The sequence below is a fragment of the Girardinichthys multiradiatus genome, chromosome 23 (assembly GCF_021462225.1).
Source record: "Girardinichthys multiradiatus isolate DD_20200921_A chromosome 23, DD_fGirMul_XY1, whole genome shotgun sequence".
Taxonomy (NCBI): Eukaryota; Metazoa; Chordata; class Actinopteri; order Cyprinodontiformes; family Goodeidae; genus Girardinichthys; species Girardinichthys multiradiatus.
Window position 1 is genome coordinate 22,116,733 of NC_061815.1, and position 17,121 is coordinate 22,133,853.

Consider the following 17,121-nt stretch of genomic DNA (forward strand, 5'->3'; position numbering starts at 1 on the left):
AGTGAACAAAATAGTAACACATGGGAACAAAATGGGGGTGCGAATTGGCAAAGGGGTGAACTGACCTGGAGCAAAATAGTTGAAAAGATTTTTATTATGGTTTCACATACAGCACATTAGGATTTATTATATAATCCACAATGCATATTTCTGATTTTCAATAGTGACAAGTATAAGAACACATAAAAATGAGAGTGCTTATGATAAGTTCAAGGACAAATAGGAAATACATCTATATTTACAAAGTGTAGAAAGAATAAATACTGTGCTCAAAGTAGTAAGTTATACCAGTTTCAGCTAAATAAAAAACACAAACTGCTTAAGGAGATGCACCGATCATTCGGCCAGAAATCACAATTATCTTTTTTCTGTATCAGCAAGGAAAAGCCCGATCAGTGCATTTCTAATTGTGTAGCTTTGGTGCTGGGTTATATCACATTGTAAAACAAATACTCTACAACTAGACTAGTTCAAACGGACAAAAACAATTACAGGGTGAGAGCTGGTTCAAATAAACGTTTCAAAAAGTAAAAATGGAACAAAAACACAGTCCATCAGGAAGAAATGCTCTGGAGCCAGGGCCAGCTTAAGGAAGCATGAGGCCCGAAGCAGAATTTCATTTGGGGGCCCATCTTCAGTTGACCTCACCTTCAGTGTCCATGTTTGGTCATTTCTTCATTCTGCTTTTAGTTAGCTTGCATTACAGCTGACTGGCGAACCAACATTAATTCAATTGACTCTATGACATAATCTATTTTGCTTAGTCACTTTGCATTATTACATAAATAAATAGCACTACAGACAAAGTGATCATTTTATATAGTTTTAGTGTAATTTTTTTTCAACATACCACACGGTCAACCTGTCATTTAGGCTGGGCCCCTAAGAAGATTCAAAGTTCTGTTATACCTAGGGCTGACCCTGACTGAAGGAACAAAATTACTCTGACATATAAGGTCTGAATTGCTACTTATAAATATTTTTTTTCCCTTTTTCTGATGATTGTGTTATTTATTTTTATTTTTTGCATGCATGCATCAGCGCATAAATAAAATACACTTTAATTCACTTATTAGCTGAGTGAAAGGTGAGACAGTTTCTTCTTTTTTTTTTTTTTTTTTATATAAAAAAATGTTTTCTGACGCATGCTCATGCAACCAAATAACAGAGACATCTGTTGAACTATTCGCTGGGTTCATCCACTTTGCTGCTGGCTTCACAGAGGTCTCTAGTTTCCATAATGGCGTATGGAAAAGGCGCAACATCACTGCCAGGGAAGTCCAGTTTCTTAGAAATACTGCAGTTGCTCAAGTCAAGTGTTTTAGCAGCATCACAACCAAACTCCAGCTTCTTGAGATGAGCTAGACTCTTGATGCTGCCGGGGGGCCTTCCTGGGCTGACTTTGTACCCTGCGGCCTTGGTGGTCCCGAGGGGCCTCCCCGGGCTGGTTTTGAACCCCGCCGCTTTGGTAGTCCCAAGAGGACGTCCAGTGCTTGTGCGATACCCAGCCAGCTTTGTGGTCCCGGACGGCCTCCCTCTCCGCCCTGATTTAACTGAATTTTTCTTTTTCTTGGAACCATCGGGCACCAAGGCCTCGCCGGCCCCAATTCTCACCGCCTGTGGCTGGAAGTCACAGGCGGTCTCCTGCAACTGGCATGTCATAGCTTTGTGTATTCCCTGCGGCAAGGGGGCAAGGCTGGCAAGGGACAGCTGCAAACCAGGGTTTGTGGGAGAGGCGTAAAACTTGTTGGAGTGGGTGCTGCATAAATCAAAATGACTGGCTGGATGACAGTCCTCTGTCAGCCCACTGATACAGAAGTCACTGCTGCTGCCGCTCAATCGGTGCATCATTCTTCTGTCGGGGTGCAGAAAGGCAGAAATATTGAGAAGAACATGTGTACACAGACAAATACAAACGGAAGCAGCTTACTGTGATGAAGCAAGCTGACCTTTTTCAGGTTGCTACACAAAACATTAGAGATAATAACACTCTGCAAAGCCAGAGTTTCTAAAACTATAACATGCACGAACTGACATGGATACTGCAATAAAAGCTTAACCACTAATAGTACATAAATGACCAGTTCATACCTCATTTATTATTGGGTGTTGTGCTAAAAGGGGTTAATTCTGAGTCGTAAAGGTTTGTCCACTCTGGAAGCAGCATCATCTTTGTGCAGGCGCTGCGCACCCTACGCCCCGCTGCTCTGATCAGAGCTGTGTCCGCAAACAACGTCGCTCTCTGCAGCTTATTCCAGGCTTGGTTAATCCTTACTGAGGAGGGTTAGATGAGACCGGCAGCCATTTTTGCCCCGAAAAAAAATTAATAAAACAGTATTAACCGACTACGCATGCGCAGAGGCGGGTCTCGATGACGCAGGGGAGACCAGAGTGACGCAGGGAGGATCGAATCAGCTAAAACAAAAGACATTTCTGACTTCTTGTATCACTGCGACTACATCAGTGTTACACTCAAGCTTTGGGCCAATTACTGATATAAATTGCAAATACGATGATACACTAGTTTATCTGCTCATTATAAACACTGTGTAAATTGCCTGGCAAAATCATTTATACCTAATTAAATTCAAAAAATAAAATTCAAAAATACGTTATTAATCCCAAAGGGAAATTAAATGTTGTTATAGCTCATATTATGAAGGTTTCCTCAAAGAGCCGTTGTAGATGCTGATGGCTGTGAGCAGGTAGGATCTCCTGTAGCGCTCTGTCTTACAGCAGATCTGAAGAAGCCTCTGACTGAAGACACTCTGTTGTTGTAGGACAGTCTCATGAAGAGGATGCTCAGGGTTCTCCATAATGTTCTTCATTTTATGAAGAATCCATCTTTCCACAATGATCTCCAGAGGTTCTAGAGGAGTCTCCAGAACAGAGCCAGCCTTCTTTATCAGCTTGTTGAGCTTTTTTAAGTCCCTGGCTCTGATGCTGCTTCCCCAGCAGATGATGGCAGAAGAGATCACATTTTCCACAACAGACTTATAGAAGATATGCAGCATCTTGCTGCAAACACCAAAGGACCTAAGCTTTCTCAAGAAGTACAGTCTGCTCTGTTCCTTCTTGTAGATGGCTTCACAGTTGCATCTCCACTCTAGTCTGTTGTCCAGGTGAACACAGAGGTATTTATACTCCTCCACCACCTCCACTTCTTCTCCCATGATATAATTTTTGACTTATTCCTGTTTCTCTTAAAATCTACAATCATCTCCGTCGTTTTAGTCACGTTCAAAATGAGATGGTTGTTTCCACACCATGCCACAAAGCGGTCCACCACCTTCCTGTACTCAGCTTCTTGTCCATCTCTGATCCACCCCACGACTGCAGAATCATCCGAGTATTTCTGCAGATGACAGGAGTCTGTCTTGTACTGGAAGTCTGAGGTGTACAGAGTGAAAAGGAATGGTGAGAGTACAGTTCCTTGTGGTGCTCCTGTGCTGCTGACTACCTGGTTAGACTCATAACCCTTCAGTCTCACAAACTGTGGTCTGTTTGTCAGGTAGTCTTTGATCCAGGAGATTGTTGAGGCCTCCACCTGAGTTTTCAAAAGTTTCTGACAAAGCAAATCAGGTTGAATTGTATTAAATGCACTGGAGAAATCAAAGAACATGATCCTCACAGTGCTGCTGGCTTTGTCCAGATGACAGTGGGTTTGTTAAAGGTGTATGATGGCATCTTCAACTCCAACACCACAGCTGTAAGCAAACTGAAGGGGGCCCTGATAGTTTGTTTGCTTACTCAGGTGGGCCAACAGGAGTTTCTCTAAAACATTCATGATGTGAAATGTCAAGACAACTGGTCTATAATCATTGAGGACTGATGGGTGAGTTTTCTTTGGTACTGGAACAAGAAAGGAGGTCTTCCACAACACTGGAACCTTCTTTTAGTCATTTTAGAACTACAATCTACTACAACTACACATCGCTGAGGCCCTCACAGAAAATCTGCATTCATATTTGGATTTAATTACACTCGTCTCAATTAACCAGCCAATTATATATAGGGGTTTCAGACTAAAAGGGGGTTGAACACATATGCCAGCCACAATTTTCAGGTATTGTACATCCAAGTGGGACAAAGACAAAAGTCATTCTGTTTTTTGTAGTTTTTATTAACATCTATAAGAAGGTTAAGCACAGACACTGGATTTAAGGAGCAACCACAGTGCTAGGACAAATAGCAACATTTATGTTTGGGCTTGCAAAATTAAGTCCACAGGACTTAAGTCTCCCTGATTAGCTGGGTCAGCTTCTGGATCTTGGTTTTAGTGGACATGTCCACATATTTGTCTCCGATGCTGACGATCATGCCTCCCAGGACTGAAGGATCTGACTGTAAAGAGAAAATGAGTTGAAAATTACAGATAAGTCAAAAATATTGAAGCAGTTTCATTAAACTGGCAGCCCAATGTCCTTCTACCCAGGGTAATTGCTTTAATCCATGTTTAAAGTAAGAAACCTTACTTTTGTTTCCAGCTTGATAGTTTCCCCCTTCTGAAGAAAGCCTTTAAGGGCTACTTTCAGTTCAGCAAGATTAGTTTCATCCAATGGCTGAAGTTAAAAAGAAAAAGTCATGGTACCATTTACTGAAGACCACATATACAACACAAACAGTGTGGCGACCCAAAGACTACCACCAGATCTCCGTAGAAGCATTTCATACCTGAGCAGTGGTGACGGAGCAGATGACCTCTCCACGGTGTGCACTCATCATCTTGCCAAAAGCAGTTATAACATCACCAGTTAGAGTAAGACGACCATTATCCGCCAAAACATCTACAGGAAATGAATAACGTGTCTGAGATCCAAGTTTATCCAGAAGCAAAAGGCACAGATTTGATACCATATTATATGCAACTTAATCATATTGTGTTTCACAACTGCTTTTACTGTACATTAAACACTTCTCTGTATTTTACTTTAAGAGGAGGTTCAACTTTTCCAATATTGACAAAAATAGGCAACCAATCCAAACCAGCCAATAATAGGTACAGACAGAAAATACTAGTGTCACCATCTGGGTTGAAAACAAAGACATTTAGTAGGTTAACCTCACAAGATGGCTTCATGTAAATTGAACATGAGATGTGGAAGAGTGATTTCCATGAGCATGTTGCATCTTTTATGACCTTTCAGGTACAATGATTTCATCTCATCTGATATGTGCCTGTTTAGATTGCCTTTATATCATTCAGTAAAAACTCCTACGAACTGAAGGTGAAAGATAAAAATAAATACCCTTTATTTCTAACCATTAGCAGAGAAACTGCATAGACTGGTAAACAGAATCCTCAGTCTGCATGCTCAGAAATCATAGACCGGCTGCTACACGTTCTCATTTCTTTCCATTTCCAACACAATTCCTAGTTTATTTACTAATGGTGCACCTTTTGATACACTGTACTTTTCTGTTTTGCATATTAATGTTTAGTTGGTTAATTAAACACCTCAAGTGCTGTAAAAAATAAATTACACTGAGTAGTCGACGTTAATGGCAGCTTTAATTCTACTTTGACCCTTGCGTGTTCCTAAGCCTTCTATATCTGCTAATATTCTTGTCAAATGTACTTTCTTGCAGCAATGTTGCAGCTTAGTTGAAATTTTAATGTTCACCGTGGTCCACTGAGTGTTAAACTAATGCAAGGATCACTCACTGATGAGGTTGACAGTGATTGGGGAAACTTTGTCCTTGGCAAGGGCATCATGGAAAGCCTTCTGCTTGATGCTGCGCTTGACATGAGGATTCATGACAATACCAGACATCTTAGGGTCCTTAATCAGGGTCTAAAACAATAAGGCAGAAAAAAAACTATTTTGAATTAAAGAAGTTTGCATGTTGACAACGATAGACAGTACTACTGTTCATCCTACTTTTAAGATGTAATTACATACTTGACTAAAAAAAAAAAACTTTAATCTCTTCTTTGGTTTTGGCAAGATTGGTTTTTCTTTGTGCAGTTTTTTTTTTTAGGGGAAAAAAATATTAGCAATATGTTCCAGTACCTATATATTTGAACCCATACACATCATCTTGGTTTCATTTAAAAGTTTAATTAGGATCTTTAAAATTAAATGATTTGTTTGGACATAAAACTTTTCTGAAACGTTTGTCAATATACCCACTGTTGTAGATACACCTTAAAAAAATACTCTAGTACAGTTAGCTAATATTTTCCACAACTTCAGTATTGGGCTTAAAGTCGAGAGGCTCTCACATTTCTGAGAACTCTGACTTTGCCAATGCTGTTTTGTAAGTGAGGAGCATGGAGAGAACTAAGCTTGTTTTGGTGGCAAACAATAGAGTTCCACTGTGTTTTTTTAGGGGCAAACTTTGGATATTTCACAGCATTTACACTAAAAGGCACACACTTAGGGTCAGCTGAGTTTTTGGGTGCACATGAGCAGCAGAAACAGTTCAGATTTGCAAGGAACTATATTGGGAATTTAGGTACTATGCGCCTCCCCTTGCTTAAACTTGGTCATGCTGATTTCATACATAAGGTTATTAAACAAAGGCTCAACCTGCAACCCTTAAAACTATCAGATTACACAAGTTTTTTTTTTTTTTTGTGGCATGAGAAACGAAACAAAGACACAGAGAACTGCAGCTTTGAACTCTCTCCAACCATCTTGCAGGTAAGCAACTAAAAGAACGAGATGCATTTAATTTAGATTGAAGATAATCGCGATCTGCTTAAACACAATCAAGATTTTAAAGAAGAACATCATGGGGGGTTAACACGCTTATGGACAAAATTATATACAGACAACCTTAATTTATTTCGGTTTTACGGGTGTAGAGTTATTAGAAAATGTGAAATTAATGAGTGCTTTTGTCCAAGACAACTTCAGCATTTGGCGGTTATTTAATTAAACTGTGGATTTTTGACTGTTCAATAATAGTTTAAAAAGGAAAATAAAACTTGTGCCAAATCCCATCCGTACTGACTCAGTGAAAATAAGAGGGTTAGATTAAGCTCAATCACTTTTCAGTCCAACTTTTAGTTTTCTGTAGATAAAAGCATTAAAAGATGTGTATGCAAACAGCTTTGGGAATTCAACCATTATATACGAGATTATACATGAGAGAGTAAAACAGATGTTAATTAAGTAACGACATGTACATATATTTTTTACTTTATTACAGGGAAATCATGATAAATATATGACAGTTCAACTGGGAGCTGTGAACTTAGTTCCAAATATTTAGGTGGGGAACTATGAACATGAATCAAATAATTTTAACCTGTCTGAGCTGAGTTTAGAACTGGTTCTTATTGAAGATGAACTGAAAACTTACAGAAACTTTCCCCAGCTCCTGCTCCACTTGGTCCAGTTTGTTCTGCTTACTGGCGGCAGAGAACAGAGCTGTGGCATAACGGCCCTCCACTCCGTACACTTGAATGGGAGGCTAAAAACAAAGTACAGGAGAGACAATTCAAATGTGCAGAAGTCCGATGATGACGATGATGGCAGGGTTGGAAATGATCGGCACCGGTCGCTCTCATTTACCTTAACCAGTTTAGCTGCTGGTCTGATAACAGACGTACTGAACAGGCGGGCCTTGGTGAAAAAAACAACAACACATAGCTGTTAACGAAATAAACTAAATACACAGAAGGCCAAACCTGTCTTTTGACGCCTTCTGCAACGTTTAATTTACAGGCAGTTAGCTGTAAAGCTAACACGTTAGCAGTCATTCAAGTGCAATGCCTTGTAAAAACCTTATGGACATTTAGCGTCCCCCTCTAACCGCCGAATCAATCATAATGTACAAGGCATGCCTTTAAGCTAGGCTAATATCGGCTGGAACAAGGGGAAAACCTTGCAGGCGATGAAAAACATTTCAATGTCTTACCTGCTGTCCTAGCATGTGTGCTGCCATTTTCTCCTACAGCTGTCCAGAGTAGAACCTGCGACTGCGCATGTGTAGCTGAAAAGTAGGCGTGTTTCAGTGGGAATTGTAGTTCTCGACGAGAAGTAGGTTCTAAGAGATCGAGACAAGTCAAAAATGTGAACAAAAATGTTTTTTTGAAAATGCGTTTGATTTGTCCTGAAATGAATTCAGTCCTATTTACAACATTCCATATTTGTTTTTATACTATGAACAGTTCAAATGCTCAAAACACTGACATTGTTGTTGTTGTTATTATTATTATTATTATTATTATTACTATTATTAAACAATTCTGCAAATAGAAGTGGGCCAAAATTACACCACTGTAATGTAAATATTCACTGTCAGTTATCACAAATGTTTGATGGCAGTTTTTAATGGAGGACCAGTCCTGTCATAAATTACTCAATAAAACCATTACTGGGCCTAAAAGTAGCTAGAAATATAAATGAGTGTGCAATTAAATGCAATATAATAATAGTCAACCCCTAACTTTAACAGGAATTGGTCTCTGGCAGACATTTTTCTTTTAAGTCGATGATTATAGTTTAAAAATAGGTAATATTAGAATATTACAATATTTTAAGGAGTGGTTGGCGTTGATGGAATTATATTAAAAATGCTTTACCTTTAAATTGTAAAAAAGATATATACCATATAAACCATTGTTTTAGTTTTGTACATGTCTTATGTTACAGTATAAACCTTTTACGCTGTGTAATAAAACTTAAGTTCTGACTCTGTCCTTTATTATGTTCACATCACTTCAGTAACACACATTAAATAAACAAAATAAAATAAATAAAATAAAATTCTTATTTGATCTCCCAGATCTCCCAGCTAACATGTAGCCATAAAATAGTGTAATATCTCAGCTAATAAAGTTATGATACTGATTTTTATTACATTTATTTATTTATTATTTTAATTTAGATTCATTGAGTTATGCAAAAATAAACTCAGTTTAGTATTAGGTTTTATATGCTTGTCACACAAAAGATAATTTTTTTTAACCATTCTTCTCTTTATAGTGTGACACCTAGGGTATAACAAGCTGATATTAGCTGTTAATTAGTTAAACTACCTGCTAACAGTCAGCTATTTTACAGACATGCTGATTGTAGCTTATCAACTGCATTTAAAACAATGCTATCACAACTATCTGGGATATTTGTGAATGGAAATACATCCAAAAAGCTAGACTGGTCTTTTTTGTGGGCAAGGATAAAACGTTTTATCTTCCTTTCAGCCAGCAGACTCCTCTGGGCACTTTAGTTCTTCTGGCAACTGATTTAAAGAACTGTAAATAGTCGGGAGGGATGGAAAATCTTAGTTGTTTTGACATCATTACCTTTTTAAACATTAGTAATCGGCAACACATCAAGGCTCCAAATGGGTCCTGCATCGAACATATATAGGCACTTACCTTGAGGTCATTATGAAGCTGCAGACCAGCTAATCTGGTGCCCATTTCTCAGTACTTTTCCGACTCAAGCAAGCCCCACATGTAGATGTTGGCTGGGAAATTCAGTAATTGTTTTAGTGCACTATTCAGCCATGACTACCATGGTGATCTTCTAAAAGGTTCCAGCTTTGTGAAAGTGAAAACTAGACTTTGAACCAAGTATAGGCATGAGCCATTAGTTTGGCATTGTGGTCCTGCGGTTTGGGAAATAGTCATATATGTATACAAATTTTTATTTATTTAAAATGTCCCTCCCTACCGCAGGTTAAATAACAATTAGCTAAATACATTTCCTGTAATTGCGTTTTTGGTTTTGGTGTGCCAGCCCAGAATTATGACTGCTTCCCATTTGACCACCGCTTTGAAAACTTGGAGGCCCTGCTCAAGACCCCGCCTGCCCGCCCCGCCGCTTTCCTCACCCCGGCGTGTAAATGGTGCGGAACCACTAAGTGAAATGTAACGTCTGGGTTTGGGTTTAACTGGAAAAGTGTGTATTTGTTTGATCCAAACAAGGAAATATAGATCAACGGACAATTTAACGTAGGTATTCATACCCTTAACCAAAAATTATTTGTTTTGGTTAAACCAAGACACTGATTCGATCCACTCTGGGCTCAGTGACGTTACATTAAGAATAATACCCGTTGATCTTCCGTGTCGCTTCTGACTAAGGTATGTAAATCTGAGGTTCTGGGATGTTTTTCTGATGATAACTAACAGCACTGTTACCGCAAGCATTATAGTAAACATGTATCAACCAGCTGCAGTGGGAACGGGGGAACCACTCCCACTCCTCCTCGTCCACCACCTGCTGGGAGACGCAGAGCAGCCACAACATACCTACCAGGGTTCCTGCGGGGTTTAAAGCGGGTCAGCTCGCAGGCTGACAAGCATGGACAACAAATCGTTCACCAAGGAGGTGGATGGATGGATCGAACAGCTGAATGAGTGCAAGCAGCTAACAGAGAACCAGGTTAAACTCCTGTGTGAGAAGGTAAGGAAAGCTCATGGTTACAGGCTCCTTCACCGGCTATCCTCACTGCTAGCAGACCGTTAGCTGTCACATCTCCTGAATATCAGGATTAGGAGGGAATATTTTCTGCAACAACACGAAGCGTTTGACTGCAGATGCACGCAGTGCATTTCCAAGAGATGCCACTCGAATATGGAGGGATGCCTGCAATTTGTTTTTCATAGATACACTCACTGGTGCCTTCAGAAAACGCACTGACATACTCAGGAATAACCTGCTGCACAGTCTGAAAGATAATAACAGTTATTGTTTTCCTCAAACAAGTCTCGTTCATGCGTATCCACTGTAAAATCCCAACATTGGTGTTTTTTATGTGAGCCATAAGGGTTATTTCCCAGGGCAGCATTAGAGAGGGGGACACATGACACCTGATGAAAAAAAATCTGCCAATTGTGCCTTGAATAAGTTTTGTATTGTTTGTATATATATACAAACAGTGGGAAGGTGGCCACTCCTGCTTGTTGCTGAGGATAGGGGAGCTGGTTTGAATTCTTTTTGCGGGACTGCACTGCATTTTATCTCGCCCCAGATTCTCAGATATGGAGGGGCTTGCCTAGAGTTCCAAGGTTGATCCGAAGTAAAAGCAAAGTTTTGGCCTCCTACTATCCCAAGGCCCCCTATAGAAATGAAATTCTCACAAGACGTGTTGACAATGGAAAATCCTTCATAGCTTTAAACTATGGGCTGATATGATGATTTTAAGAACAAAAATACCATGGTATTGCAGTATTTTATTTTATTTTTACAAAGATTCATAATAAGAATGCATTATAAGATTTAATTCTACTTATTCAAAACAAAAAAAACCCCAATATGTATTCATACTACAGCAAAGATAACAGTTTGATAATTACAGTTATATTAATGTAATTAAGAATAGAAAATAAAGACCTACTTAGTTCATTAGTGGTTTTCACATAAACCACTAATGTTATACCTTTTTACTGTGATTCATTAATGGCTCTCCTTTAGTTTCCACGTCATAACTTTCCTTTTTTTTTTACTGAAATATTTCCAAACCACCAAAATTTTTGTTTCTGGTAGTGGGGTTAAAAGCGCAGTAACCTTCTTCAGCCAGCTGTCTCAGTACACACCGCCACAGCCTGGGGAGGTGCTGCTCGGTGTTACTTTATTCTCCTTACAGCCAAAGGAAACCCTTGTCATTCCAGCAATTTATTCTGAATTTAAAGGACTTTGAACGGTATGAGGAGTATAAGAGAAAATGTTTGTGGTTTTGAAATCCTGACAGTTGATAATGTCAGTATTAAATAGTTTTCACTCTGGCTACTGGTCTATACCTATTTGAACTTTATGTTAACAAAGTCAAACTCTAAAGCTGATTTATTGATTTCTGCTCATGTCCGAGCTTGGAATACACTTTATGCACACACTGTAACTGTAAAAAATAATATCAGCTTAAACTTAACTCTTTTCTTTGTGACTAGAGGCCTTAACACACAAAGTTTTTATGTTTAAATTGAATTTCTGAAAGAAATGATCTTTCTAGCTTATTGTAACATAACATGACATAATATTACACATTTCCTCTAAGTTAAATAACGTATTGCTAATTAACTTCACATTCTGGAAATGCAGTATCATGCAAACTTACACCCCTTAACGAACCAGCGGTTATTTGTGCAGACAAACACAAAGTATTGCATGATTATGAAGTGGAAGGAAAAAAATCTGCCTTTCAATTTTTTTATTTACAAATACAACAATGAAAAGTGGGGCTGCACAGTGGCACAGTTGGTAGCAGTTCTCCCTGTTCATGCGTGGGTTCCCACCGGGTACTCCAGCTTCCTCCCACAGTCCAAAGACATGCCTGTTAGGTTAATTGGTCACTCTAAATTGCCCATAGGTGTGTGAATGAGTGTGTGCATGGTTGTTTGTGTGTTGCCCTGCGATGGACTGTCCAGAGTGTACCCTGCCTCTCGCCCATAGACTGCTGGAGATAGGCACCAGCTTCCCCGCGACCCACTATGGAATAATTGGTAGAAAATGAATGACTGACTAACAATGAAAAGTGTGTATTTAGATTTAGAATCATCTTGTACTGCAAATACAGCTACAAGTCTTTTGATGGTCTCTATCAGCTTTGTGCATGTAGAGATTAAAGTATGTCAGGGCTGTTGTGGTGGTTGGTGGGTTTAGCTTAGAGTTGGTTCCCAAATGAATTTTTTTCTCTGGCCTCATTCAACCTTCTGCCTGCTCTGTCAGTTCTCCAGCATCGTACTCTGTTTTTCTCGGCTCCTTGTTTCAGGCCAAAGAAATTCTTACAAAGGAGTCCAATGTACAGGAGGTGAGATGTCCGGTGACCGTCTGTGGAGATGTCCACGGGCAGTTTCATGACCTGATGGAGCTGTTCAAGATTGGAGGGAAGTCTCCAGACACCAATTACCTCTTTATGGGAGACTATGTCGACAGAGGCTACTACTCCGTGGAGACAGTGACACTGCTGGTTTCACTTAAGGTTAAAAAGCTCTAACTTTAATGGGTCTTTTTTAAGTCAGACATTTGTTCTTTTTATGTTTAAAATTTCATGGAAGTCTTTCCAGGTCTATAGTCCATTCATTCATCAAGAAAATATAGTCAGTCAGTCCGTCCATCCATCCATCCATCCATCCATCCACTTTTGTCTTTATTGTGTAAACGTTATTGAAGGAATTGGTTCATAACTCTGTAGAGTCTGTAAATGTATTGAATTTTGAAGTAATAAATGCATTTTTTTCTCTTTGAACAGGTACGATTTCCTGAAAGAATCACAATTCTCAGAGGGAACCACGAGAGCAGACAGATCACACAAGTGTATGGTTTCTACGATGAGTGCCTGAGGAAGTATGGAAACGCTAATGTCTGGAAGTACTTCACAGACCTGTTTGACTATCTGCCCCTCACCGCACTAGTAGATAACCAGGTAAGGCTGCGTACAAAGGTGTGGAGAGTATATTAATGTAAAAACCAAGAACAGACTCATTCATTTACCCTCTCTCTTTAAGATTTTCTGCCTTCATGGAGGATTGTCCCCCTCTATAGACACACTGGAGCACATCAGAGCGCTGGATCGGTTACAGGAGGTACCTCATGAGGTACACTCAGCCCACGAGGAATTAAGTCAATAGGCTGGTAGGATGTAATTGCCATATTTGTAGAGACAAACATCAGGAGATGTTCTGCTTAAGTACCATGGTGTCAGTTTTACAGCCTGAAAATAAATTCCTGTTTTAGTGCAGAAGCATCCAACATTCAATATGAGTACATATATTCAGTGCGTAACAAAAATGTAACTCTCTGAAAAAAAAAAAACAGTTGTAAGATTGAGATTAGGAAAATTCATAATATTGCACAGGTGTACACGCACGCAGCACTGGCACTTTTTTGGAGGGTGTGTTGATGTGGCCGTGTGTACTGATCTAGAATTATCCTGGACTGTGTTTGGAGTACACATCGGACACTTAGTATTTCCAAGTCTAGCCTGGGGGGCCCAGTAGCAGTTTGCTGTAGTAGCTGTTTTTGTTGTTGTTTTGCATTTTATTTTTAAAATGCATACAGTCCTAAAAATGGCTAAAAGCAGCAGGGTATAAATATGACATGATACAGAGGACAATTTATTTGAGCAACTAGCTAGGAGGCTGGATAGCAATCAGTCTTTACCTTCATAAATATTATTATCAATATATTATTAGCAGTAGTAGCAATATTATATTGTTTATGTTATTTGTTTATGTTTATTTATGTATATTAATGGTATGTTACATGCAAATATGCCAGATTGTAAAGCCAATTTACATCTGTAATTTACATCTATAATCGCTACGTACATTGAAGTATTAACAGATTTGATAACTACTAACAAATAAATAATGTCACAGAACTATTTACAGTCTGCCCTTTGAACACAGCACCCATAATACACAATACAAACAAAATTCAGACTCAGCTTCAGATTCAGCTCTTTTATGAGCAAAGATGCTGTAAGCACCATATATGTAGTTGTGTCTCATTTCATCTGCTGTATTGTTGTAATGTTTTCAACAAAGTAAACCTTGGTTGAACTGCTGTAGGCAAAAAGCCTCATGCAACTTTTACTGTCCAGTTGAATGTGAAAGGAGACCTTCAGCTACAAAGTTGATAGTGCATGAAATGTGGGAAGTAAAACGGACAAACCAAAGCACTCTGAAATAGAAAACATCCAGCTAAAAGTTCATTTACTTTGCTGGAATAAGAGGACTGTGTGTTTTCCAACTGCATGCAGTGAGAACAAAAGCATCTTCAGATTTACACAGTTATAAACTCCAATGTACAGATACATTTAACCCTCTGGTGCTGTTTGGTGGTTATATTCGTACGTGTTAATCATCAGAACTGCTAACCGTTTCCTGCATGGTACCAGGAACTCTTTGAAATACCAGGACATTCTGGTTGGCCCTAACAGTAAACCGAAAATGGGTTGTCAACGGTTCTTTCAACAGGATAATGATCCAAAACATCATTCCAAATCAACACAGGAAGTGTTTGCCAGACACTAAATCAACCTTCCATGGCCGTCTCTGCCCCCAAACCTAAATCCTGAAGAAAATCTGAGGGATGAGCTGAAGAGAAAAGAGCTAAAGAGAGGACATAGAACTCTGGACAATTTAAAGCCCTAAAGCCCACATCCAGTGCTTAATAGCCAGTGTCCCACAAATTGAAATGGCTGAATGACCTCCTCAGCATATCATCACTACCTGGAGATGTTTCATAAAGAACAATTCATTTGATTCAAATGTGATGAACCAGGAAAACATCTAAGACATGCAGGACACCGCAGCTTTAGAGAGAGTATGTAAAAAGGAATGGTCATAGATCTCTCTCTAGGCTTCAGCCTTTTGAAATGTTAGAGAAGAAGACTTTGCTATTGGTAAAAGGGGGTTGTACAAAATATTAACAGCTGGGGTGCCAGTGACTGTGCCACCGGTGGTTTTGAAAAAACAAGGATTACTTAGTGTGGGATTTTTCCTCCACTGAATAAATGTATTAATATTAGAAGTTGAATTTTTCTGCATGTGTTTATAATGTAAAATCAAGGATGTTCCACCAAATTGACTCTTTGTTCCATGTCTTAGGGTCCCATGTGTGACTTATTGTGGTCAGACCCAGATGACCGCGGTGGCTGGGGAATTTCCCCCCGTGGTGCCGGCTATACATTTGGCCAGGACATATCTGAAACTTTCAACCATGCAAACGGCTTAACTTTAGTTTCAAGAGCCCACCAGCTGGTGATGGAGGTACTGTGACTTTCGCTACTCACTGAATAATAAAAACAAGTTCAGAGTGAAGGTCGCTTAACTTGATTCAGTTTATATTACACCTGCACAGATCTGTAACAGAAATGCCTTGGCATTTTGTTTATTATGAAACAAAACCACAACAGAAGACACATTAACTGTTGATTAGCTCAAATTGTAAAACCAAGCAAGGTTGGGGGACATCTACCTTTTAGAAGCTATACCTGCTGGTCTCGTCACTTTAAAATGTGGTAAATTGTGTTATTTTAATTAAATCTACTAACTGTCCATATATATGGCCTGGCCACTATATAAATGTCTGCCATGAATTCATAAAATTATACCCAAAGAATTGAGACCCTTAGAAATTGGAATTTGGAAAAGTTTGAGATACTGCCATAGAAATATGTTTGCACAGTTCTTAGCTCCTAGACATGTCCCAGATGCTCACAGATAATCCTGTCCATGTCTGAACTACCCTGGAAACAGGATTGCAGCTTTAACACCATGCATGGCCCCAACTACAGTTCATAACATGCAACTAATCTCTTGATCCAGGGTTTTAATTGGTGCCATGATCGCAATGTGGTGACAATTTTCAGTGCACCAAATTACTGTTATCGTTGTGGAAACCAGGCAGCGATCATGGAGCTTGATGACACCCTGAAGTACTCCTTGTAAGTCCAGTTTTTCTTCTATATCCAAATATTCCGGTGAAATCCAGCTTGTTTGTAAATGTATAATACATTTAATAACAACGATGGGCTTTTTTTGTTTCCTTTAGCCTCCAGTTTGACCCTGCACCTCGCAGAGGAGAGCCTCATGTAACTAGGCGCACACCAGACTACTTCATGTAAACATCACTGGTAGGAGGCTGCACAGAGGCCGGAGAAAAGGAGAATGTACTGGGACACAGGCTTTGTGCCATTATATTGACTTTCACACACACCTTCTCGATTTGTACCTATCTGTGCATGACTTAAATGCTAGGAATGATGGCCACTCTTTACTGTACTGTTACACTACCTGTTGGTATGTCAGGAAATGAAGAATATTCCTTATGAATCAGACTGTTTGGCCAAATAAAGTCTTTGCACTGCATCTGTTGTTTGGCATGGCCTCTAACTCGAAGATGCAGTAAAAGCATTGTTATTGATATTATTGTTATTATTTTGTAGCCAAAGTACAACAACTTATTCTGGAAGTAGGGTGGCAAGGTTAAAAGCCAGAATTGCACTGAAAGAACTTGTTTGTTGTTTTATACTGTTTCAAGTAGTTCTGCTTCTGTTATCACTCACAAAACTGAATGTATTTATTAAAATCTGCTTTACCGCTGTAAATGACCTTACATGTGTGATGTAACTTCATGTTTTTCAGCAAGAACGATCAAAAATAAAGAGTTTGGCTGATTCCCTTTTTCTATGGTTATCCTTACCCTTAGTATT

At 39.2% G+C, this 17,121-nt stretch overlaps 3 protein-coding genes across 4 annotated transcripts; 1 reads left to right on the forward strand and 2 right to left on the reverse strand.

The window, feature by feature from the left end:
• Window positions 1-76: 76 nt before the first annotated feature.
• si:ch1073-44g3.1 (uncharacterized protein LOC797133 homolog) lies at window positions 77-2,331 on the reverse strand. Its single transcript, XM_047353787.1, has 2 exons — window positions 2,092-2,331; window positions 77-1,855 (listed from the first exon to the last, which is right to left on the reverse strand). Exons 1-2 carry the CDS (start codon window positions 2,094-2,096, stop codon window positions 1,183-1,185), a joined length of 678 nt encoding a protein of 225 aa, XP_047209743.1. The 5' UTR covers window positions 2,097-2,331; the 3' UTR covers window positions 77-1,182.
• A 1,771-nt stretch (window positions 2,332-4,102) lies between these two features.
• Window positions 4,103-7,979, reverse strand: atp5po (ATP synthase peripheral stalk subunit OSCP). The gene is made up of 7 exons (XM_047354069.1): window positions 7,870-7,979; window positions 7,524-7,574; window positions 7,312-7,422; window positions 5,666-5,795; window positions 4,675-4,787; window positions 4,476-4,562; window positions 4,103-4,344 (listed from the first exon to the last, which is right to left on the reverse strand). Exons 1-7 carry the CDS (start codon window positions 7,894-7,896, stop codon window positions 4,234-4,236), a joined length of 630 nt encoding a protein of 209 aa, XP_047210025.1. The 5' UTR covers window positions 7,897-7,979; the 3' UTR covers window positions 4,103-4,233.
• Window positions 7,980-9,796: 1,817 nt separating this feature from the next.
• Window positions 9,797-17,086, forward strand: LOC124860616 (serine/threonine-protein phosphatase 2A catalytic subunit beta isoform-like). 2 transcript variants are annotated; one of them, XM_047354068.1, is made up of 8 exons: window positions 9,797-10,045; window positions 10,117-10,367; window positions 12,673-12,882; window positions 13,153-13,326; window positions 13,409-13,498; window positions 15,515-15,676; window positions 16,235-16,353; window positions 16,461-17,086. In XM_047354068.1, exons 2-8 carry the CDS (start codon window positions 10,266-10,268, stop codon window positions 16,531-16,533), a joined length of 930 nt encoding a protein of 309 aa, XP_047210024.1. In that variant the 5' UTR covers window positions 9,797-10,045; window positions 10,117-10,265; the 3' UTR covers window positions 16,534-17,086. The 2 variants fall into 2 exon arrangements, with proteins under 2 accessions (XP_047210024.1, XP_047210023.1); XM_047354067.1 differs by having other exon boundaries at window positions 10,135-10,367.
• Window positions 17,087-17,121: the final 35 nt, after the last annotated feature.